Here is a 24570-nt window from a genome sequence, read left to right as displayed (position 1 = left end):
AGAGAGGAGGCATCTACTTAGAATATTTATTTATCGTCATACATGACAAGACACAAAAAGTTACAACTTCTTAAAACTCTTCAAAAGAAAAAATATAATTCTGTAAGCAGCAGCAGCTTCCAAGGTACAGATACAGGAGGGGGCAGCTCCCAGGAGCAACCGTGAAATGGGGGCCAATACCTGCGCCCCAGGTAGTGTCACTGGGAAGGGGCCTCCACAGAGGGGGCCAGGCTAGAGGACACAGCACCAGCACTTCAGGATCAGTCACCAACAGGATCACAGCGAGGCAGGACAAGGCGCCTGCCTGAAATTACAACATCAGGGCATGAGGGAGGGGGCTTCCCAGCATTGTCAGGAGAGTAAGGTGGGCTCTAGAGGGTGGGCAGCAGCCACTGCCTCCCCCACAGCAGGGCAGGTGCCCCATTCTCCATACTGGTTTTCAAGTCTGCTGTTGGGCCTGGTCAATCTCAGACAGTCTAATCCAGTCCAGTTCAGGGGTGGGGGAGTCTCAAAATAAATTCCTGGACAGGGTCAGCAGAGGGTCTAGAGCTAGGGCCTGCCTGGCCACATGGGCCAGGCAGCAGCACCCCAGCCCCTTCCCAAGGAGCCAGGCCAGTTAAGGGCTGACAGGCACAACCTGCTCCTCATCATGTATACACACGCACACAGCCTTCATGCAGCCTGGACCAGCCTGAGGCAGGGCTGAGGCCTCCATCAGATCCCTCGTGGGCCGCTTGCCCTGGGAGCCAGCACTCAGTGTGAGCCCCACCGCTCTGGGATTCCTGCAAGGCTGGCTGAGATGAGAGCAGCAAGGACGGTGGATGGATGAACAGGACAGGCAGCCACATGGGCACAGCAAGTTCAATAAATAGGTTTGCCTAGGTCCCCTTTGTAAACCAGGAGAGCCTTGGATGCCAGTGGATGGGGCCTAGTGTCCAGTCTGCTCAGCCTAGGTCCAGGGCCCCCAGCCCAGAGACCAGCTCTGTCCCTGGGGGTGTTCAGTCCAGGCAGGACTGGATTTTGGTCTGGCTCAAGGAATGTACAGATATATGCATTTTCTACATAAATAAGACATTGATTCCAATTGTGGTGTCCACAGGGCCCCGTGGCAGCCTTGTGTGCACCACCCCCATGGACCCTGAACCCTGTTCTTCCCACCCCCATGGACCAGGACTGGAGAGAGACTTCCCACTCTCAGTCCTGGACCGGCTGCCCTGCTTTGCCCCCACAGTGGGCTCAGGCCTGGGGTTCTTGTAGCAGCTGCAGCAGGGACTCAGCAATACCCAGGAAGTAGACCACCTGTGCGATGCCAAACAGGGGAGCAATGACCAGTGCACGACAGTAGGCACCCTTCAGGAAGGCGGAGGGGCCCTCATGCTGCCAGATCTTCCTGTGGGCAAGGGGAAGGTCAGTACAGTGCTACCCTTGTCTCCCAGCCCCAGTCCTGGGACCTTCCCACCTGGCACAGTCCAGAAAGCCAGAGTAGGTGTCTTCATTGATGCCACGCTGCAGCGACTGGAGCCGTGTCTTCACCACTACAAAGGGCATATGCATTAGCACAGGAGCCCACCCTGGGCCCCCATCCCCAGCCTGAGGGCCAGGACCAGTACTGACCATCACAGGGGTTGACAGCCACGGCAGCTGCACTCCCAGCCACACAGCCAGCCAGAAATGATACATAGAAGGGTGACTTTTCCTCGGAGGCTGAGCGGCCTAGTTGGTCCAGGTTGGCAAACAGGGGGAAGTACACAATGGAGAAGGGGACATCCCTGCAGAGAGGGGATAGTGACACTGATTGCAGGGCGGGTTGTGGACCCAAGGCCGCCTCCACCCTTCCTTCCCTCCCACCTGAGCAGCGTGGCCCCCAGTCCCTTGTAGAGGCCAGCAATGCCACGGTTGCGCAGCAGGTCTCGGGTCAGCTGGGTGGCTGTGGGGCGGGATGCAGCAGGAGCCTCCACGGAGGTCGGGGCGCTGGCCTGGGCTGAGAGCTGGGTAGCCAGAATCTTCTTCTGGGCAGCTGGTGAGAAAAGGGCTCCCTTTGAGCTCTGAGCAAGGGACAAGACCCAGCTGCCGCGCCCCCTCCCCGACCTTGACCCTCACCAATTCGGCCTGCATCCTGCAGCTGGATCTTTAGCATCTCCATAGGGGTGGTGACGATCACCTGGCAGGTACCAGCTCCACACCCTGCCAACATCTCCTTGGGTAGTGTCAGCTTCTGCCTGTGGGAGTGACAGTGTGAGAAGTGGGAGTCCCTGCCTGGCACAAAGAGTGAATGAGGCCCTCAAACAGCAGGCACCAGGCCCACGGACACACAGCCACTAGGGCAAGGGAAGTAGGGATCTTGCATGTGCAGGGAGGGGCCACAATGGCAGCCCATGCTCCTTGAGAGGGAAGCTGGTTGGTCCCACAGTACTGGCAGCAGGCAGTGGCTGACAGCCAAGGACAGCTGACTTATCACCTGGAACCCCCTCACCACCACCCCCACACACAAAGGGGAGGTGCCTCCCTAGGTTAAGCAAGCCAGGGTAGGGCCCAAAGGCAGGAGATCCTTTAGGGCCACAGATGGGATCCAGTGGCCAGCGCTGATGTCTATGTCCACCCAGGCATTTGGCACAGTCCCCTCCCCAGGACCTGGGTCCACAGCAGCCAGGAGTGCCAAGTCTCTCACCCATCCTTTGAAAGTTGATGCCGGAAGAAGTCATTAGCTGCCAGCTTGATGGCTTTCTCAGGGGTGACCAAAGTCAGGTTCACAGCTGCTCCTGTGGGGTATTTTGGGGTCAGCAGAGCAGGGAAGACGCACACAGGTGGTATGGTGGAGATGACATGCTGTGCCCTGGTCAGGGAGGCTCTGGGCCAGTGCATGCCTCCCAACTGGCAAAGCCCCATGCACTACTCCTTGGCCACTGCATTCTGCCCTCTCACCCACATTTGGGCTTGGTCCATGCCAGATGGGGTGGGGAGCAGGCCTCTGTGTCACTGTCCTCCTGCACTGGCCTCCACCCTCCCCTCCCCCTGCATCTCCTCCCCAAATGCCATCTGTCTCGGATGCTGTCGAGATTCTGGAACCATGACATACCTCCCTGGGGACACCTCCCTCCTGGGGGATGAATGGGTGGGGGTAAGCAAAGACATAGGTGTCAGAACTAGCAGAGGTGGTGGCCAGCCCCTTCTCAATGCCAAGGCTCAGAGCTGCAAAAGTGGGCAAATCCGGGCCTGGCACTATTTTCTAAGCTGCTTTGCATAATGCCCCTTGCCTCCCAGACTGGGTGCACGCTGGATCCTGCGTGTCCTGGGAAGTGGGGGAGGAGGGTCAGATCCAGGGCAGTGTCCAAGCACTGGCAGTAAATGGCAGAGTGGCACCCCCCAGGAGATCCAATCTCTTACTCAATAGTCTCCCCTAGCACCCCAGGCGGGTCATGCCAGTGCCCCAGCCACCTCCACATGTCCACATGAGACCCAGGCATGCCTCCCTGCCCCACCAGCAGCCCACCGTGGCCCAAGCCTCACCCCGGTACATGCCAAAGTAGCCCTCTGAGCGGATGGTCTTGATTAGGCAGTCAGACCTGTGGCCAATTGGAAGGGGTGAGCAGGGGAGTTGGCCAGCGCCCCAGTTCCTGTGTACAGATGTGAGCTGGCACCTTCCCCACCCAGCCTGGAGCATTCAGGGTCCAGAGATCAGTCCCACAGCCCAGCAGGGGCCTGGCCAGTCCTGTGAGAGATACCCTAGGCTGCCCTACTCTGCCCCATCTCCCTTGTCCAGCCCAGAGCCCAGGTACAAAGCCCCCGGCATACTCACATGCTTGAGTACATGCGCTGACCATTTTGCTGGTTCTGCAGCCTCGTCTTGGCCAGGTCGATGGGGAACACACAGGTGACCCCAATTAGCCCAGCGATGCCACCATTGATGAGCTTGGCAGGCAGGCTGTATGTGCAGAGGGAGGTGTTAGGACTTCTTCCTCCACCATAGGTGGTGGGTGGCGTCTGGGGTGGGGAAGGGGTGTCTGGGGATCCAGGTGTCTGACCTGATCTGCTTATCAGCCATTTACTCTGACAGGCAGGCAGGAACAGCAGAGGTGGCCACCAGGCAGTAGAGGGGCAGATAACAGGAAGGGGGAGGGGAGGCACCACAGCAAAGCAGCGGTGGATAGGTGAAGGCCAGTGGGACTGACGCAAAAGGCAGCTGCTCCTCCACCCTCGGGAAGACTGTAAGCGTCACACCACCGCTGTGCAGAAAGGAAGAGAAAATGGGGATTAGTGGGGGGTGCACACGACAAAACCCTGCTCCACACCTTCATATCACAAGCAGCTGCACCCCCAACCCTCAGAAAGCTCAGTGTGCAGGAAGCAGGTGGAGACGCCTGCCACCTGGCCCATCCCTGGGGCCACCTGGTCTCTGCTTAACACCGCCGAATCCTCCTTGCCAACCTCACACAAGCTGGGACACGCACACACTCATGCTCACGTGCACACAGAACAAGCTCCAGCTTTTAAAGGGCCAGTCACCTCGGAGGGACCCGGCTGTGACAATCGGCCCCCAGCCTGGAGCAGGAGCAGCTGGCACCTGGACCTTTGGGATGGGTATAGGTCTCTTCCTCATACCCCAGGATCCTGCCCAGATGGGGCTGGCCACCTCAGGGACAACCCTCTCCCATGGAAACTAAGATCCCAATCACTCTAACCTGCCACCCCATCCTCTCCACCCAGATGCACACAGGACCCAGGGACCACGACCCCCAACGTTGGTAGTCTTAAGGGCCAGATGGTGGTCTGCCTGAGTCCTGAGGTTATTTTCCCATCCTCTCTTGGGATGAGGGTGGAAGGGTCTTTCCCACCAGCTGCACGGCTGGGGACCAGGAGCCAGTCCCAGGGGCCGTCCCAAGGTACACTGTCAGGAAAATGGAACCGTGGGGGTCTCACACTCCCCAGGCCCTGCATGTCTCCCGCACACCTCAGAGGTCAACTGTTCTCAGCTTTGCAGCCCTCCCAGGGTCACCCGGCTGGCTCACACACCAGGGCCCTCCAGGGTGAGCCCTTCACCCAGGGCTGCTCCCTACCCTGCCCATGGCCCGAGGGTCCAGCTCACCCTGGGTGCACAACCCCTCCAGAATCCTCCACAGCTCCCACAAGCACTCAATGCAACCTCAACTAGGAGATAAGTGACTAGGAGGCAGCGAGGGGCCAGGGGATTGGCCACGGGGTGGGGCGGGGCGACTTTCTCTTTCACTTTGCTAGCTAGGGATATTTGTAGTCTCGGGAGAGGAAAAGAGTAATATGCAGCCTCTTCCGGGCAGGAACCAGCGTGCGAGTCTGGATGGGGGAAACAGGGGTCTAATCTGTTGACCCCGCATGCTAAGCTGCCCACCCACAGGCCCTGCGCCTTTGGCTCCTCAGAGGATTCCTGGCTGCAGCCTGTGGGGTGAGCCCGGATCTGCCAAGGGCTCTGTTATCCCAGACTGAGGCTCTGGGTGCAAGCACCCTGCGGAGATGCTGGGTGCCCATCTGGCTTGAGGCCTGTGTGTGCTTTGGTGACCCTCTTGCAAGGCATAAAAAGCCATCTTCTGGGAAGGACAAAGGGCCGCCTGGACACCCTGCTTACCTGCCAGGTCCAGAAACCATGCAGCGACCTTTGCCTTGCCAGTCACACACCCAGCCTCACAACACCTGCCTCTCCAGTCCTAACCTCTGAACTTCAACCTAACCTCACCCCCTCCACCCTGCCCACCCCACCCCTGGGTGTACATTGGACACAGCTGGCTCTGCTTGGCCTATGGAGACTTGCAAGTCCCTACCCTGTCCTCAGGCCCAGCCTCCAGTCTGAAGTGGGAGACAGCAGGATGCTGGGGAAGGGCATTCTTAAGTTACAAACCGCTGAAGTGGCACCGGGGAGAGCCAGGTTGGCCCGGAGATTTTGAGTCAGCCCCACGCCCCGCAGCACAGGCCAGAGCAGGGGAGGTCAACACAGGGGTTTGACTTGGGACAACTCCGAAGAGGCACCCACACACACACACACCCCGTGGTTCCACTCCTGCTTAAGCGCTGTCAAGGGCCCTCCAGATTACCACAGAAGCCGGCAGTCCAGCAAGGCCCCCAAGTTCCCAGGGGCTAAGCCAGTCTGCAGCCCCAACCATCCCACCAAGGTGAAATGAGGTCACAGGCAGGGACAGAGCAGGAGCCCTCAAAGACCACCCGAGGGACTACCCTTTGGGATCTGGACCCCGGGTGAGGCTAGAGGAGTGTACAGGACTGGGCTTCGCATCGTCCCCAACCTTGGGTTCCTCCCTCCAGCCGGCTGGGCCCGGAAGGCGACCCCGATAGGGGACAATGGAGCGGCGCTGGGGCCGCGTGCTCATCTCTACCAGGCTTAGGCCCTGCGCTCCCCTGCTGGAACCTGGCTGCCCTGGAGTCCCAGACAGGGATCTTGGCCGTGCCGGAGGGGGTAAGTGTGCGCTCAGCCGCCGGGCCTCCCTCCCCTCCGGGCCGGCTCCTCCGCCAGGACACGTGTGCAGCGGGAATACGCGCGGTGGCGGGCCCGAGCACCGTATACACCCTCACAAGCCAAACCGAGCTGCGGCATCCTTCAGCCGCGCCCACGTCTCCCTTCCCGCAGCCCTCGGGTCCTTGCCGCCGCACTCACCGCTCCGCCGCCGCCGCCGCCGCCGCCGCCCCCCCACGCTCGCCTCCCCGCGGCGTGCGCGCGCAGCCCCGCCCGCCCGCCCCGCGTGCACAGCAGCTCCCTCTGTCGGCCACCGCGTACCTGTCCGCCCAGGGTGGCCTGCGTAGGCACCTCACTGGTCTCTGGACCCCATATGGGGCACTGCGGGGAGGGCAAAGGGGGTGCTGGTCCCGCGCTGGCGGGCAGGCTGAGGAGGTCCTACCACCCAGGGTAATTGTGCCCAGCCCGCCTCAGCCTTCACTTTTGTTTTTGAGAAAGGGTCTGGCTATGTGGTTCAGGCTGGCCTTATGCTCATTATATGACCCATATTGGCCTCAAATTCAAGGTGATCCTTCTGCCTCAGCCTCCCAAGTGCTGAGATTACAGGCATGCACCACCAGGCCCTCCTTCAGCCTTGGTGGAGGAAGGGTCCCTTCCAGCAGGGTTGGGTCTTCATCATTGGGTCACCCCTCCCTCCAGCCACCTCTCCCCCAGACAAATAAACCAAGCTCAGAGATGGCACAGGGATGTTGCAGATTGTTACACAAGGGGCACTGTCAATTAGCCTAGGCATAATGGTGCCAACTCCCAGCCGTGCCCTAGGCCTGAGCAGGCTCTAGGGGCTACTGAGTAGAAGCGCCTGGCAGGGCAGGGTCCTCAAGTGCCAAGCCCGTGCGACGGATGCTGTCCTGGTACTTGTGACGGCCGAGCTCCAAGATGGTCCGAACCTCGTCAGCTACATCCTGCCGGTCACTCTGCTCCAGGGCCTGCACCAGGCACCTCACGGCCCCCTGCTGTCCAGCCTGGCGCTCTGCCCAGGAGAAGAGCATGTGGCAAATCTGTCCATCCAGGTCATCCCTTGGAGGAAAAGTGGTGGTGACAAGGGTCCTGCCCAGCACTACTCACCACCCCCAGGATCACTCCCCATATACAGGGGGGGGGGATCCCCCACTCCTTGAGCCACTATGGCCACTTGAGCCACTCTGCAGGCTGGTGCTGGCCCACCCCCCACCTCCCTAGGAACCAGGGCTGTGCCAAGGCCAAGGCAGCAGGAGGAGGCTCACCGGAACTTGTGCCGGATGCGTTCTAGCTCTTGATAGGGCAGGCCCAAGTGCAGGGCCACAGCTGGCCAATCGGGACCCAGGCGCCTTGCCACACTCAGCAAGTTGCTCTGAGTCAGAAAGCCAGTCTCGGCATCACCCAGGTTCAGGGGCACCAGGGAGAGGCCAGGTCCCTGTCTGTGCCCCAAAGATCCCCGAAGTCTCTGTTGGGAAGAAGGGAGGCAGTGAGGAGGGGTCCTGACTAGGAATGTGGTCTGGAAGTGTATGCATAGGTGGGTAAGCCCCCAGAGCTCTGTCCCTCCTCTCCTGCAGCTTTTCACACCGGCAGCTTGATGGGCAGGGTGGCCATCCACAGGGCATCAGCAGCCTTCCTCTGCCGTGCAGCCTCGGCCTCCAGAGCCACCTCCTCTGGCACTGAGCCACGGTAGAAGGACACCTGAGGAGGACAGAGGGTTGAGGGCTCTGGCTTCTACTTAGGCAGCCTAGGAGGCCCTACCCCATTGCCCACCTGGCCTCGCACAGCCTGAGCCTCCCGGTCCAGAGAAGTGGTGATGTACACCTCCTTCACATTTTTTAAGTGTGAGTAGAAGACAAAGCAGATCCGGCCCTCTACGCAGTCCGGGCGGTCTGGGGGTGGGGAACAGCTCAGCAGGCATAGCAGAAGTGGTAGACCCAGGCCCTCTCAGGACAGGGTGGCCTACCAGCATCCACTTCGATCCCCCGCTCAAAGGCAGCAAAGAACTTCTCGCCCTCAAACATCTCTACAGTGTCAGAGGGCTCAGGGCCACGGTAGCGTTCCAGCAGCCGCCTCAGAGTAGCATCGACCTGTTAGACACCAGACACTTAGAGCCAGAGCCTTGGACCCCTGGCCTTCAGATCACCCACTGCAGTTTCCCGGCTCCTACCTTGTTCTGGGGCAGGCACTGCAGCAGCACCTGCTCAGGGTCCCGGCGGCGCTGCAGAGCAATGAGGTTGACCTGGTGAAGCCGAAGTCTCTCCCAGGCCTTGCGTGCCAGGCCCTCCACGCAGGTCTTGGTGGTGTACCACAGCCAGTACCTGGGAGGGCAGGTGATACGTGGCTGGACAGGCAAGAGTAGGGGTACTGGGGAAGGGGGAGAGGCACTGACCAGGAGAAATGTGTGACCTGGAAGCGTGCATACAGATGGGTAAGCTCCAAAGGCACCTGGCCTGTGATGTCATCCCAGGTGGCTGCAGGAGGGGCCCGGTACAGCAGGTACAGATGGGAGCGGTCCAGACTGAAGCCTGGACAAGAGAAGCAGCGGGCTGAGCCCTGATTGAGGCCCCTCCTTCTAAGCATCATTCTTACCACCCCATGGCCACATGCATGGCAGCCTCTCACCTGTGATACCAGGAGGTAGGGGCAGCTGCACAGTGACTGGGCAGAGGAAGCCAGCAGGGCCACGCTGTGTGAGGCACAGCAGGGGGCTCACAGCAGCCTCTGGTTCCCTCAGGAGGGCTCGAAGCTCCCTCCTGGCTATTCGTACCACCTGTAGGACAGGACAGGTCCCTCAGCACCCACTGTGTACAGGGCCACCTGCCACCCTGGGCGCTGCCTGATGCACCTGCATGGAAACATGACAAGGCTCCTCGGTGGCCCCTGGAGGAAAGATGACTTTGACCTCAGGATGACCTGAGGAGCATAACAGTGTCCCCTCTGGTGGCACCAGGCAGGCATTGGACACAGGACGTAAAACCACAAGGAACCAGGAGAAGTGGGGCACCTGGCAGCGAGCCCAGAGGCGCTGAATGACATGGGGAGAGAAACAGAATCAAGGCAAAACTTACAAGTCAAGCAGATGGGGTCAGGCAGCCACTCTCTGCACCTCTGCCCACAGGCCCAGACAGCCCTCACCTTTGGGGCTTCTTCCTCCAGGTGGGTCTCCAGGTCCTGCCAGCTGTCCTCACTCCGAGTCCTGACCACCACCTCATGGCAACGACGGGCACGTGGTGGGACAAAGAGCAGCCACAGACTCACATCCTGCCAGGTGATGAGAGTATGAGGACCAGGCCTACCTGGGGTCCTGATCCCCAGCCCCCCGGCCCCCCTGCCTGCTCATGCCTGCTGGAAGGCCACACCGTGGGGCCACAGCTCCAGGACACCACTGAGCAGAGAATCATGAGGACCTAGGGAGACAAGGCTTGGCTCTGGCAGCCACAGTCGATAGTGGATAGTGACAGGCACTGCAGTAGCCCCAGCTGGGAACTGCAGGCGGACACCACAGGCCAGAGTCACAGAGCAGCCTTGTGGGGTTACAGGAAAGCTGTAAGAAAAGGGTTCATGAGATCAGACACAGGAGGGCTGTGGGCTGGAGCCACAAGACCTTGAAGTGTGGGGAAGATATCCAGTATGGCCAGGTTAACAGGGTGGCTGTCCCCTCCCCACCAGTACCTGTCCACATCTGAAGTCAGGAATAGAGTGGGCATCTCCAGGTCTTGGGGTATCCCTGTGCAGAAGGGAGACTAGCCCTCGGGATGCTGACAGTGCCCATGTCCTCTCCATGGCCTGACCTCCCCACACCAAGCCTACCTGGGGGGCTAGGAGCGGCTGGCAAGGCTTTTCCCAGGGGGTTCCCCTCCAGGCACACACAGGGGGTATCCAGTAGGTCAGGGGGCAGGTTCTGGAGCTGGTTGTCCCTCAGATCCAGCCGTGTGAGCAACGGGAGGTGGGCCAAGCCAGCAGGCACTGAGGTCAGGAGATTGCTGTGCAGAACAAGGATCTGCAGGGACTGTAGCCCAGCTGTGGGCAAGCACACGCATAGGGTCACTGAGGACCACTTGGGGCCACCAAGGAAAGACAAAGATGCACAGGAGGCCCCAGAGCCCAGGGAGGTAGGAGGGCAGCAAGGAGGCAGCCAGCAAAGGGGGAAGGGACATTTGTGGTGAGGCCATGGTGTAGGGGCCCAGGTCGGGTTGCAGGCTGAGGCCATGGCTGCTACTCACCAAGGGAAGCTGGGAGGCTCCTCAACCGGTTGGAGGCCAGATTGAGCTCACTCAGATTGCTCAGGCCTCCGATCTCTGGAGGCACAGTGTCCAGAAGGTTTTCAGAGAGGTCAAGGCATTTCAGAGTGACCAGTGCCCCCAGTGCTGTAGGCAGCCTCTGCAGGTGGTTGTGTGTCACAGCAAGGAAGGTGAGGGTAGGCAGGGCCCCCAGGGCCTCAGGTAGCTCCGACAGGCGGTTATAAGACAGAAGGAGGGAGCCTAGGCCATGCAGCTGTGGGACACAGGCTGGCAGTGTCTCTAGGCTGTTGAAGCTCAGATCCAGGTGGACCAGGAAGGCCAGGCCACTCAGGCCAGCGGGCAGTGTGGTCAGGGTGCCCTGGAGGCAGACACCCAGGGCGCCCCGGCTTTGCCCTCCTGGAAGTGGGGGAGGCAGATGTGGTCAGGCTCCAGGTTCTAGCTGTGCCCTGCAGTCATACAAACCCACTGTTGAGGCAAAGGTCTCCCTCTCCTCCAGTCCGATGAGATAGGCGCTAGGACAAAGACACTGAGAGGCAGATGGATGGAGAAGGAATGGAGGCCACCAGCTCACGTCAGCTGACTGCATCACCCACCACCACCCCAAGAGCACATAGGATCTATGATGAACTTCACTGGGCATCTTCGGAGTTCAGGAGCAGATGGGACAAGGGGTGGGACAGGGGTTCCTATCTCCTATCTGGGGAGCAGGGAAGGAGAACAGACAAGATAGGGCCAGTGTTTCCTTTGTGAACCAAGAAGCAGAGGTGAAGCAGACAGAGGTAGAGACAAGGACACCAGGCACAAGGTGCTCACCTTTGAGGATCAGAGAGCGGAGGCGCAGCTGGCTCCAGGGCACCTGGGCCAGCGTGGTCTCCAGCAGCCCAGGGTTCTCGTGGGTGCTCAGCTGCAAGAACTCCACCTGCAGTAGTGGTGAGGGCTGCTGGGCACACAGGTGCAGCAGCCGGTGGCAGCCCCCAGGGTACAGGTCCAAGTTCAACCAATTTCCAGCCAAGACAGGAGAAGTCCCAGGTTGGGCATCTGCAGCCTCCACCACAAGTCTTGCTGTGTCTTCTGCAGCAGCCCCTTCCTCCGCCTCCAGCCCCTCCACTGCTGCAGCCATCATCCGGGGATGGTCCTTCAGGGGCAAGCATGTCCCAGCTTGCCAGGCAAGCCTAAGCAGGCAAAGCCTGGGGCACCTGCAGAGGCAGGCAGAGTGGGCAGGGTTGGGGGCTGGGCTGCTTCTCCCTACAGGGTACAGGAACCCAGGCTGGAGCTCACCCATCTGACCCAGAGAGCCACAGTTGAGAGCCCCTGCGGTCACTGCAGTACTGGGGGCTGTACCTCTGATGGAAAAGAGGCAGGGAGCTGAAATCTCATGGCGGGGAAGGAGAGGACAAGACGGGAGACCGGAGCAAGATAGCAGCTGGACAGCCTTGCTTACAGCGGGGCAGGCGTGGGCCTTCCTGTCCTAGTTTTAGAATTCGGCCAAGTGACCCTTAGACCTGGGTCATCGAGCTCTCCCAGCCCTGATCTGGGGATGGGAATCCAGCTTTAACCTTCACACTCCTCAGCTCTGGGAACGCGCATCTATCCTGGGGGTGACAGGGAGAGCCGCGGGGGACCGGGGCCACGGATCCCACTTCGAGGTTCGAGGAGGCGCTCCAGCTACCGCTTTCAAGTTACACTTCGGCCCACTTGGGAGCGTGGGTAGCGCACACTCAGGGCTCGGCTGGCAAAGGGCCCGTCTGCCCGAGTACCTGCAGTCCTCGGCGTCCGCGCCGCTCACTGGGGAGCTGGTTCCCGCCGGCGCGTTTCCGGGCCGGCAGGGGTCGGCCCCGCCCCGGCCTCAGTCCCGCCCATGACCACGCCCCATCCCGCCAGGCCCCTCCCCTCGCCCTGCAGAGGAGGCCGCTGGGTTCCTGCCTGGCCCGCTTCCCAGGAGGGTGGTGTCGCGGGAAAACCTGCACTCCCGGAGTTTCGGGATGCGAGACCCTCTGGGGGTGCGTAGTGCGGTCCTAGATGGGAATCCAGGCCAGAGTTTGGTTGAGGGAACACTGCTTGATGCCAACCCCGAAGACTGACTTCCTGTGAAGCATCTGAGACCTCCTTAGACCTGCAGGGTTTCAGCTATTCCGACCTCCTGGGGCGGGGCTTCCCAGCTCTGCCTCGGAGTCCTCTCGGAAGCACAGCGAAAAGGCAAAGGAGGCTCAGAGAGATGAGGTTTTGCCCAATGTGCTGTAGCTAGTGCATACCAAAGACGGCATTTACCAGGCCTCAGACCTGATCTCTGCCTCCCCACCGACTCACACCTCAATTTGGGAACCGGGCTGTGTCGTCATCCTGAATTGTCATTCACAAGCGAAGCTGGGCTGGACATGAGCAGATGCTGTTCCTTGGGACAGTTCTCCATCTGCCAGGCATCTCTGCTTAAGTCCTTGCCGGTCCTTGTCACTTACTCAGTTTCCACAAAGCTGCCAGAGGGACTTTTTTTTTTTGAGACAGGGTCTTGCTATGTAGCTCAGACAGGCCTCAAACTCAGCCATCCTCCTGCCTCAGTCTTCTAAGTGCTGAGATTACAGGCATGCCCTGCCACGTAGATGGGGCAGAGGGATATTTTTATTTTTTTGTCTTCTTTTTTTTCATTTTTATTGGTACCGGGGATCGAACTCACGACTGCCTGCTTGCAAGGCAGGTACTTATGCTGCTGAACTAAATCCCCAGCCCCAATCAAAGGGATATTTTAAAAAACCAATCACAAAGCCGGGCATGGTGGCACATGAAGTTGAGACAGGAGGATCACTGTGAGTTCCAGACCAACTTGGTTACAGTGTGAGCTCAAGGTCAGCCTGAACTACATAGCAAGACCCTATCTCAAAAAAGACCAAAAAAACAAAAACAAAAAAAGCTGGTATGGTGGCATAGTCCTGTAATCCCAGCATTCAGGAGGCTGAGGCAAAAGGGTCACAGAGAGTTTGAGGCCAGCCTACATTGCATAGTGAGACTCTGTCTCAAAATCACCAAAAGAAAAATTTAAAAAAAAGATGTGTTGAGAGGGGGAGCAGTTTAGGTAGAACTCTGAAAGAGTTGTGGATATCTTTCTGTAATAACTCAGACCCCGGTATAAAATCCAAGGAAGCAAGAGACTGAAATTTGGGGAGCAAAGGCTTTATTAGACCAGGGCTGGTGACGAGTTGACGAGTCTCCGGGAGCCAATTTGGAGACTGCGTGCCAGAGACTGAAAGGAGGACTTTAAAAAGAGGCTGGAGGAAAACCGGGGGGGGGGGGGTGGACAAAGAAACCTGCAGAGCCATCAAACTTGTTGACCCGAATCTGGAAACTGTACAGCTGTCCACTTAGTTCTGACAACCTCGGGAGCCTTTGGCGCCTTTTGAGTTACTCCCATCCTTCAGATAAGAATTATCTGCAATAGCATTTGGAGAAGAAAGTAGAAAGCTAATTATCTCAGGACAGCTCCTTAACACTAACAGGTGGGAAGGGGTCGAAAGTTACAAGAAGCTGAAACTTAAGGCTTCACAAGGATTTGGAACTTAACCCTTTTGGTGCATTAGGGTTAAGCCACAACATTTTCCTGTAATTTCTTTGAAGCTAAGGCACATTTTATGACAGACCACCGCCGGTTCAGGAAGAGGCCACCAGAAACCCAAAATCTTTATGGCCTAGCCTAGATAGATAGGTAAGGGGAGAGGGGAGGCAATAAGGCGCCATACAGAACAGAAAACGGAGGTTATGTTTTTCTTTTTTTCTTTTCTTTTTTTTTTTTTTTTTTTTGTCTTTTTCGTTTTTATCGGTACCAGGGATCGAACTCACTACTGCCTGCTTGCAAGGCAGGCGCTTATGCCGCTGAGCTAAATCCCCAGCCCCTATGTTTTTCTTTCTTTCTGGGGAGGGGAATCAAGGTCAGGTAAAGGGTTATGCTAATAAGCAAATCTCCCTGCACACAAGCAAGTTACTTCAAACAAGTGTAAATTAGAGGGCCATCCTAGTTTTCTTTAGCTCTTTAGCGGAGAATAGAGGCGCCTAACAGTGATTAACAACCCTTGTTAGCTTGTTTTAGCACCACTTCCGTTATGTAGAGGGCAACAATGGTTAACATATCAATTAGGTAAGGTTTACAATTCTTTACAGAGAAGAGCATTGATTAACATATCAATTAGGTCATCCAAAGACATAAGAAGGAAAACACATACAGTAAGCCCGTGTTACAGGTTTTGTTATAATACACATATAATGAAGCTATTTTCTTAGAGTACAACACTTTCTAGCCATTGAGACACAACTGTGAACTTTTTTTTTTTTTTTTTTTTTGCACTGGGGATCAAACTCACAACCTCATGCTTGCCAGGCAGGCGCTTATGCATATGCTGCTTATGTCTCTGAGCTAAATCCCCAGCCCTAAAAGTGTGCATTTCTCAAAATTCCTACCCTGCATTTTTCACACCCTGGAGATCACTTTGTTGTTTTGTTTTGGGGTTTTTTTTTTTTTTTTGGTTAGGTTGGTTTTTTGTTTTTGTTTTTGGGTACCAGGGATCAAATTCATGTCCTTGCTTATGCCACTGAGCTAAATTCCTGGCCCCCTGGAGGTCCGTTTGAAAGAAAATACAAGTCAGTGTCGCACACATGTGGAGAAAGGGAAAGCAGTGCTTCCTTCACAGGCTTTCTGCAGCAGGAATGGACAGTCTTGCAGTGATATTTTACCCCGTAAGGGCAAAGGGTTTTTTGGTTTTTTTCACCATTATCTAGATGCCAGTATCCAGGAATAAACAGTAAAATAAGCACTGTTGGCTAATTAAGACAGTTGTAAGCCACCGAATTTGAAGAAATCTACTTTTGCAGGGCATGGTGGTGCACACCTGTAATCCCAACACTAGGGAGGCTAAAGCAGGAGGACTGTTGCAAGTTCAAGACCAGCCTGTGCTACAAAGTGAGCCCAAAGCCAACCTGAATTGCATAGAGAGATCCTTTCTTAAAAAGACCAAAAAAAAAAAAAATCTGCTTTTTTAAGAATGCATGGAATAAAAGCCTAAACCCAATGTTGCTTACTTAGCCCTCTGAATTTAACAAAGCCTTATTGAAATAATTCTCTGAAAACAGGAAGGTCAGAAAGTAAGCAACTTGGCATGGAATAAACCAGCCCTTTAGAATGAGAGGTGGAGCAGTTCCCTCATCACCACCATTATTGCCTAGGGTATTTGCAACATGCAGTGTTTCTGACCCAGCATAACTTTATCTTTCTTTCTTTTTGTACTGGGAATCAAACTCAGGATTTTGCGCTTGTCAGGCAGGTGCTTATGCCACTGAGCTATATTCCCGGCCCTATCTTTTGGAGAGTACCATGTTCTCCCTCCCTCCCTCCCTCTCCCTCTCCTTCTCCCTCTCCCTCTCCCTCCCTTCTCTCTCTCTCTCTCTCTCTCTCTCTCTCTCTCTCTCTCTCTCTCTCTCCCTCTCTCCCTCTTTCCCTCTCTCTCTTTCTGGAATTATAGCCCAGGCTGGCCTCAGACTCAGTGATCTTCCTGGATCAGCCTCTCATGTGCTGGCACTACAAGTGTGTGTCATCATGTCTGGCTCCATGTTATCTTCTTAGTTATTACTTGAGATGACAACAACAGGTGGGCATGGTGACATGCCAATAATCCCAGACTCAGGGGGCTGAGACAAGAAGGATCACCTTGAGTTCAAGGCCAGTCTGTGAAACAGTGAGTTTAAGGCCAGCATGAACTATATAGTAAGACCCTGCCTCAAAAAACAAACAACACAGGGGCTGGGGATTTAGCTCAGCGTCATAAGTGCCTGCCTTGCAAGTGTGTGGTCATGAGTTCGATCCCTGGTACCAATTAAAAAAAAAAAAACAGCCAAGCTTGGTGGTACATGCCTGTAATTCAGGAGGCTGAGGCAGGAGGATTGATTGTTGGAAGTTTGAAACCAGCTACAAAGTGAGCTCAAGGCCAGCCTGACCACATAGAGACCCTGTGTCAAAAAGACCAAAAAAAAAAAAAAAAAAAAAAAAAAAGAAAGAAAGAAAAATCCAGGACCAGGGACTTAGCTCAGCAACACAATGAATACCTGGCAAGCACAAGGTTCTGAGTTGATGCCCAGTACCAAATAAACAAACAACATCCTTTTAAAAAAAAGAAGAAGAAGAAATGAGAAGCCTGGTGTGGTGGTACCTATAATCCCAGCACCTGGGAGGCTGAAGCAAGAGGATTGTTGAGAGTTCCAGACCAGCCTGAGCTACAGAGTGACAAAGCCAGCCTGAAATGCATAGCAAGACCCTGTCTCAAACAAAAATAGAAAAAGTAAATTGTTATGCATTATTTTATCATTTTAAAAAATCACTAGCCCTGTGCATCTGCTTATAATACTATCATGAACCAAAACAATGAGCAAAACTGCTTAAGAGCTGGGCGTGGTGGTACACTCCTGTAATCCTAGCACTGGAGGTTGAGGCAGGAGGATTGTTGCAAATTCAAGATCAGCCTGGGCTACAAAGTGAGCCCAAGGCCATCCTAAATTGCAAAGTGAGATTCTGTCTCAAAAAGAAAAAAAGACTGTTTCAAAATAAAAAAGCAAATTAAATTTTTAAAAAGGGCTGAGGATGTAGATCAGTTGGAGGGCCCTGAGATCAGTTCGCTTGTGGGAGTTAGGGTACAGGTTGGGGATGCAACTCAGTGGCAGATCTAGGGCTGCTTAATCTGTGCCAGGCATCAGGCTCCATCCCCAGTACTGGCGTACAGAGGTCACACCACGCTCTTAACATCAGCTTAAACCAGGATGACCTCCCTACTCCACACCAGCTGTGTGACCTTGAGCAAGAAAACCCTGTCCACCCTTCACATGCCTGCATGTGCACCTGCAGGCTGCCCAGAGCTCTTGCAACCCTCTTATTTGACTGCCTCGATGTTCTTGTATTATAGACCGCTTAGTTAGGTGGAAATATTATAGGCAGTCAGACAACGCTGGGCCCTCAAAAGAGTCAACAAAGAGAATGAAAACACATTATGACTGTGGCTGGAGATGCATCTGTTAGAGGGCAAGCCTATGACAAAATGACCAATCTTACATGTCTCTCCAGGAGATAAACAGTAAGTTAACCTTAACATCAGTTGCCCTGATTGGTGCATAGCACCCTCTGATTTGTTCCTCCCAAGAAAGGTCCTTGTTCTTTCCAGGTGCTGTGAGACCCAATTCCCCATGGGATCAATATTACCTAAGTGGCTAAATTTACAATCTGATGATTGATCATAGTTTTGTCCATGTTGTACTTACCTCATGATTTGCTCTCTACAACTTACTCTGTAATGGGGGTCCATGGCAACTCACTTTGTGGATCCTCTCCTGTCTCTCAGGAACTATATTTCTCCCTTCTCAATTTGTTTGTTGTTTCTTAGAATGCATTCTTTGGGGGCTGGGGATTTAGCTCAGCCGCATAAGCGCCTGCCTTGTAAGCAGGCAGTCGTGAGTTCGATCCCTGGTACCCATAAAAAGACAAAAAAAAAAAAAAAAAAGAATGCATTCTTTGGTCTTGGGAAACATAAACAGTGTATCTGACTGCTAGCAGATTGAGAGTTACATTTTATTTCCCCTGTATCATTTGGAGGTCCCACTGAAATAACCAAAAGGAGGAAAAAGTTTGCTTTTGTTTTATGAATTCTGGATTGTGACTCCTTAGGTAATCAGAAATTGTCATCCTGGTTTATGCTTTGGATTTTATGCTTTTTTTTTTTTTTTGTCTTTTTGAGACAGGGTCTCCCTATGCAGTTCAGGCTGGCCTTAAGCTCACGTTGTATCGTAGGCTGGTCTCAAACTTGCAACAAGCCCCCTACCTCAGTCTCAATTTATATGTTTTTTTTTTTTTTTTTTTTGAGACAGGGTCTCGATATGCAGTTCAGGCCAGCCTTGAGCTCACTTTGTAACCCAGGCTGGTCTCAAACTTACAACAATCCTCCTGCCTCAGCCTCCCAAGTGCTAGGATTACAGGAGTACAGGAGTGAGCCACCACACCCGGCAATTTTTATGCTTTTTTACACATTGTTTTTGTTTTGTTTTGGGTTTTTTTTTTTTTTTTTTTTTGGTCTTTTTCGGTACCAGGGATCAAACTCACAACTGCCTGCTTGCAAGGCAGGCGCTTATGCCGCTGAGCTAAATCCCCAGCCCCTTACACATTGTTTTTGTTAAAATGATGATAAATTTAAATCGAGAACAAGCAAAGATTATGATGTTTCTTTGACATTTTACTTTTTTTTTTTTTTTTTTTTAATTTTTTTTGGTCTTTTTCGTTTTTTATCGGTACCAGGGATCGAACTCACGACTGCCTGCTTGCAAGGCAGGCGCTTATGCCGCTGAGCTAAATCCCCAGCCCCGACATTTTACTTTTGAAGGCAAGATCTTGTATTTCTGTTTTGTATGTGCTGCATTTACACTAATTACTGAATTTGTTGATGCTCTTAGCTTGACCTGCTTGACTTTTTTTTTTTTTTTTTTTTTTTTGGATCTTTTATTTTTTGTCTTTTTTTTTCCTTTTTACCGGAACCGGGGATTGAACTCACGACTGCCTGCTTTCAAGGCAGGCGCTTATGCCGCTGAGCTATACCCCCAGCCCCGACCTGCTTGACTTGTCAGACAATACCACTAAGAAATGTAACATTAGACCTGTTTGACCTGTTAACAGAGCCTGGCATGGTGGCACACTCCTGTAATCCCAGTACTTGGGAGGCTGAGGCAGCAGGATCATTGCAAGTTCCAGACCAGCCTGTGCTACAAAAATGAGTCCAAGGCCAGCCTAAACTACATAGGGAGATCCTGTCTCAAGACAAAAACAAAAAACAAAAAAAACATAAACAAACAAACAGAACTAGGATAAAGTAAGGCTAGAGCACCCCCTAGAGGGCCGTGATACTAACCAAAATGTAAATTTTTGAAATGCTGAAAAATGGGTCTTTTTATGAACTGTAGTTTATATTTAGGAGCAATAAATGCCTATTAATTAATCATGAGATGCCATTTGCCAGTAAAAGGCAATAGGCTGGCAGCCATTCTTAAGACCTGGAGACTTGGAGAAGTTTCACTGGGATAGCCTTGCCTCATTTACCTCTCTACACTCTAAAGAGGAATATTGAGCCTGTTCTGCCTCAGTTTCCTATCAGGTCTGATCTCCTGCTGGCAATGAGACAACCGTAGCTCTTGCAATTCCCTTCTCGTCTTTCCAGGGTGAGGAGATGACTCATGGACAAGTTGCCTCAATAGTTCACTATGAACATGAGAAGAAAAGACTTTCTTTTTCTGATCTTGCTTCTAGTCTTTTCCTGTCATTTTATATTTTCCTCTTTATGAGGCATGTTTCTACTAAAGATAAGGAAAAAAACCCTAAAGTGTCTCAATGTTTTCCTCCTATCCAACAACTAAGAACCTTTAAATTGAGCCCACAGAAAATAAACATTTATTAATGCCAAAGAAGAAAGGAGTCACTTTAGACAAGGAATACACTCAGAACTGGGATAATCCCCAACCTCCTTCTTCTCTTCTCTCCTCCCCTTCCCCTTCCCACCCCCACATCTCTGATTCTCATTATTTATGTGTCTAGAAAATTCTTCAGACAGGGATTTAGCTCAGCCATATATGCACCTGCCTGGCAAGTGCAAGGTTGTGAGTTTGATCCCTGGTACCAAAAAAAGAAAAAAAAATCTTAGAGTGAATTTTGAGTGAAACAGCCCTGTCTTGTTGCTAAGGAAGATTGTCTAGGTGGTTAGGTAGATACCACAAATGTCTTGGGGACTTTGCCATAAGCAGGATTTTCTGAGCCATTACTTGTTTCTATCTATCTTTAGAAGTGATTCTTTCACAGGTAGGCACGTGTTCCAACCATTTGTAATGGGCCCTCTGATTTTTTCATTCACTCTCTTTAAAAACTGAAAGCATGCCAGGGATTTAGTTCAGTGGTGTAAGCATAAGGTCATGCTTAAGCATAAGGTGGCAAGCATAAGGTCATGAGTTTGATCCCAGGTACCAAAAAAAAAAAAAAAAATAGAAAGCATTTGTGTAGGTCTCTCTCTCTCTCTCTCTCTCTCTCTCTCTCTCTCTCTCTGAATTAGTGCTTTAATTTTGCTAGCAGTTCTTCCTTCTTTAAACATGATTGTTACAGCTAGAACTAATCATAGCTTATGCTTTTGGGAAGACATGTTAGAATTAGAGGAATGAGTTTCCAGAGAAGGGAGGGATGCACATTAGTGTGAGTAGCTAGTCTAGTCTGAGCTGTTTTCTCTCACTCTCCAGATAGAAGCCCCCTGCTCTGCAGCAGGTCACCTCAGGAAATGCCTTGAGGATACACAAACCAAGGTGGGGTTAAAGGGATGACTGTTTTCCTCTCTTTGGGAAACTCAATGTCAAATTCTTACTCTTTGGAAATGTATTCTTTTTTTTTTTTTTTTTTGTCTTTTTTTATCGGTACCAGGAATCGAACTCACGACTGCCTGATTGCAAGGCAGGTGCTTATGCCACTGAGCTAAGGAATGTATTCTTTTTTTTGGTCTTTTTCCTTTTTATTGATACTGGGGATCGAACTCACAACTGCCTGCTTTCAAGGCAGGCGCTTATGCTGCTGAGCTAAACCCCCAGCCCCTAGGAATGTATTCTTACACTGGATATTTTTGACCTTCAAGTATTGAGAAAGAGCTGCTGAATATTTTTCTGCACCCATGCATGCTCTGGCTCCTCCTTAGACACAAAATAGAATGCAAAGGAAACTTTTTTTTTTGGTACTGGTAGTCGAACTCACCACCTTGTGCTTGCCAGGAAGGCACTTATGCCACTGAGCTAAATACCAGGCCTATTATGAACTATTTAACAACCAGAATTGTCAATGGAGCATGGTGGCAGAACTCTGTAATCCCAGCACTCAGGAGCCTGAGACAGGAGGATTGTTGCAAGTTCAAGGCCAGCCTGGGCTACAAAATGAGTTCAAAGCTAGCCTAAACTGCATAGCAAGACTCTATCTCAAAGGACAATAACAGAATCAAAACAACTAGAGTCATATTGGTAAGAGAGAAGAAAAATAGTCAGAATTACCATATGTTCAGACTTTCTTTCCATTAAGAGCTAATCCTTACTTGTGTTCTAAATGTAAATGTGAGCCACAGGAAAACCAGATACCCCAGGCCTTCAAACCACAACTGCATGCATCTACGCTGGTGAGCTGGAGGCTCCCCTCCTTGCTCTTCAGATCCTAAAGTTTCTAAACCATCAGTAAAGCCTCTAGACTACCTCCACCCCTATCTGATATTGTTCAAATTCCAAAGATGGTATTCCTTACAAGAGATAAGTGGGGAATTCAGCCCTACCCATCCATGTGACCTCAAATAGATCAAACAAAATCTGAGTGCTTTCAGGTGACTGATAAATCCACCGAGGTCTTTAGGTGATCTGCTCAGACCTATGAACTAGACTGGAATGATATACCATTATTCTTAAATCTAACATTGTCTTCTAATGAGAGACAAACAGCATTATAAGCTACTGTTATATATGGAGATAAGTATCATAGTGTTAATGTTAGAAAAGCCAGAAGACAGGCAGCCAGGATAACTGTGATCCCTACACAAGACCCCTACTGGCTGACCAACCAGATGGGAGAATGAAATAGGAGACACCTTCAGACATGTATTCTTAAAGGTTTAAGAATGAGAAATAAGTCTTCCAATTATTTATTTTTAAATTAGATTTTTTTTGTCTTTTTCATTTTTATCGGTACCAGGGATCGAACTCATGACCGCCTGCTTGCAAGGCAGGTGCTTATGCCGCTGAGCTAAATCCCCAGCCTAAATTAGATTTTATTGGTACATTTTAGATATACATAACAATTACATTCATCATAGAGAATTTGTACCTGTACATGATATAACTTGGTTTTCTTCCCCATTCCCCTACCTTCCAATTATTTTATTTTATTTATTTTGGTACCAGGGATTGAACTCATGACCTCATACTTGCCAGGCAGGTGCTTATGCTGCTGAGCTAAATCCCCAGCCCTTTCTAATTATTTTATATTGTCAACTATTCATCAGGAGAAAGATAAAAACCTCTCTGCCTTCTTAGGTTGTTTACAAGAGGCATTGACAAAACACACATCCATGGTTCCTGGTTCAATAGAAGGACAGATTATTCTTAAAGTTTAGTACTCAGCCAGCTTCAGATATTAGGGAAAAGCTACAGAAGTAACTTTTGCTCCAAATGCTCACTTGACACTTCAGTGAGAACTGCCTCCTTGGAATATTATAATCAAGACCAGGCCCAGGGGGGAAAACAGAGAGACCAAGAGAAAGTGATGGCCTTGGTTGCAGCCTTAAGAGTCTGACTCTTAAGTCTGATTCCTTGGGCTCCAAAAAGAGCTGGAGGACTAAACCCCATTGCTAATGCTGTGGAAGGCCACCTCAAGAGGAACTGTGATAAAAGCTATCACAAGAGCCCGCTGAGTCACACTCCTGATTGCAAAGGTGGCCACCAGAAGTCGGACACTCCTGGGATGGAGGTTATGGGGAACAGACTCATCTTCCCAGGGGGTCTAGCAAGACTGAAGGCCCAGGGTGGGGGGCACCCTCTGCCTGCCTCCTCTGGCCAGACTCCTTCATGGTGGAGCCTGGGATGACTATAGAGGGAAAGAAACCTATTGCTGCACACTGGCCTGTGTCTCTCAGTGCTTCTTTTCTTTTCTTTTCTTTCTTTTTTTGTCTTTTTCGTTTTTATCGGTACCAGGGATCGAACTCACGACTGCCTGCTTGCAAGGCAGGCGCTTATGCTGCTGAGCTAAATCTCCAGCCCCTCTTTTCTTTTTTGAGACATAGTCTCACTATGCAGTTCAGGCTCCTTGGACTCATGTTTGTAGCCCAGGCTACAAAAGTTCAAGGCCAGCCTGGGCTACAAAATGAGTTCAAAGCTCAGGAGCCTCCTGCCTCAGCCCCCAAATGTTGGGATTATGAGAGTGCACTACCACACCTGGCCTTTCCTTCCTCTTTTCAACCCTAGCCTTCTTTCCAGCTGTCATACTTCAGGGAAAGGAGTTACTGGAGAGGAGGTAGCTCATTATTTCTCACACCTCTTAGGCTATAACTGGGAGGCTTCCTCTTCTTCATTCCTTTTTAATTGTGGTAGGAAGTTCGGTTACCTTCCTGGGGAGAGATGTCTCATCTTGATTAAATACTGCAGTTTATCTGCACCCAGGTCAGGTACACTGCCTCCCCCTTGTGGAGACAGAAATAAACCCTAAAGTATGGGCACTAAAGGTAGAAAAAGAGCAAAAAGGTCTGCTCCATTGCAAATACATCTCAAGGACCGTACCATTTTTCCTCACTAGAGACAGTATCCTCTAGAACCTGAAGTTAAAAAAGGATACTGTGTACAACTGACAACCTAAGGGCACAATGGATCCTCACACTCTGTAACAGCCCCTGCACCATCCAATCTTGGAGGTTGAAAAACCCAGCAGAATAGAGGTTAGTACAGGACCTTAGACTGGGAAATGAGGTGATACTGCCAATTCATCCACTGGTATCTAATCCAAATACTCTCCTTTCACAGATTCCAGAAGATGCCACTGTTCTTACTATGTAGTTTAGGCTGGCCTTGAACTCACTTACATAGCTCAGGCTGGCTTCGAGCTCACAGTGATCCTCTTACTTCAGCCTCCCAAGTGCTGGAATTATAGGTACACACCACTATGCCTGGTTTCTCAATTTAGATTTAAAAGATGCTTCTTTTATATTCCTTTATGTGGGTCATAGATTACTTTTTTTTTGGTACCGGGGATTGAACTCACGACCTCACGCTTGCCAGGCAGGCTCTCGTGCTGCTGAGCTAAATCCCCAGGCCAAG

The 24570-nt window shown here is 52.1% G+C and overlaps 2 protein-coding genes across 5 annotated transcripts; both read right to left on the bottom strand.

The window, feature by feature from the left end:
- Positions 1 to 12: 12 nt before the first annotated feature.
- Positions 13 to 6688, bottom strand: Slc25a22 (solute carrier family 25 member 22). Of its 3 annotated transcripts, none has more exons than XM_003461307.4 (10): positions 6635 to 6688; positions 4023 to 4223; positions 3797 to 3922; positions 3508 to 3563; positions 2669 to 2759; positions 2101 to 2219; positions 1849 to 2017; positions 1615 to 1769; positions 1460 to 1535; positions 13 to 1390 (listed from the first exon to the last, which is right to left on the bottom strand). In XM_003461307.4, the coding sequence occupies exons 2-10, from the start codon at positions 4040 to 4042 to the stop codon at positions 1237 to 1239; spliced, it is 966 nt and encodes a 321-aa protein (XP_003461355.1). In that variant the 5' UTR covers positions 4043 to 4223; positions 6635 to 6688; the 3' UTR covers positions 13 to 1236. The 3 variants fall into 3 exon arrangements, with proteins under 3 accessions (XP_003461355.1, XP_004999572.1, XP_004999571.1); XM_004999515.4 differs by lacking the exon at positions 6635 to 6688 and adding an exon at positions 5084 to 5188; XM_004999514.4 differs by lacking the exon at positions 6635 to 6688 and adding an exon at positions 4387 to 4479.
- Positions 6689 to 7169: 481 nt separating this feature from the next.
- Pidd1 (p53-induced death domain protein 1) lies at positions 7170 to 12565 on the bottom strand. Of its 2 annotated transcripts, none has more exons than XM_023564213.2 (16): positions 12450 to 12565; positions 11506 to 11888; positions 10675 to 11088; positions 10262 to 10471; positions 10124 to 10178; positions 9794 to 9995; positions 9587 to 9712; positions 9297 to 9476; positions 9074 to 9221; positions 8841 to 8997; positions 8619 to 8769; positions 8415 to 8538; positions 8222 to 8340; positions 8036 to 8149; positions 7717 to 7916; positions 7170 to 7510 (listed from the first exon to the last, which is right to left on the bottom strand). In XM_023564213.2, exons 2-16 carry the CDS (start codon positions 11813 to 11815, stop codon positions 7276 to 7278), a joined length of 2745 nt encoding a protein of 914 aa, XP_023419981.2. In that variant the 5' UTR covers positions 11816 to 11888; positions 12450 to 12565; the 3' UTR covers positions 7170 to 7275. The 2 variants fall into 2 exon arrangements, with proteins under 2 accessions (XP_023419981.2, XP_023419982.2); XM_023564214.2 differs by having other exon boundaries at positions 7170 to 7463.
- Between the last annotated feature and the right edge of the window lie 12005 nt (positions 12566 to 24570).

The sequence above is a fragment of the Cavia porcellus genome, unplaced genomic scaffold (genome assembly GCF_034190915.1).
Source record: "Cavia porcellus strain 051 isolate PalLab524CR breed Dunkin Hartley unplaced genomic scaffold, mCavPor4.1 scaffold_6, whole genome shotgun sequence".
NCBI classification, from domain to species: domain Eukaryota; kingdom Metazoa; phylum Chordata; class Mammalia; order Rodentia; family Caviidae; genus Cavia; species Cavia porcellus.
Note: the sequence above shows the minus strand (reverse complement) of the source record. Positions and strands in the feature narration are given on the sequence as shown.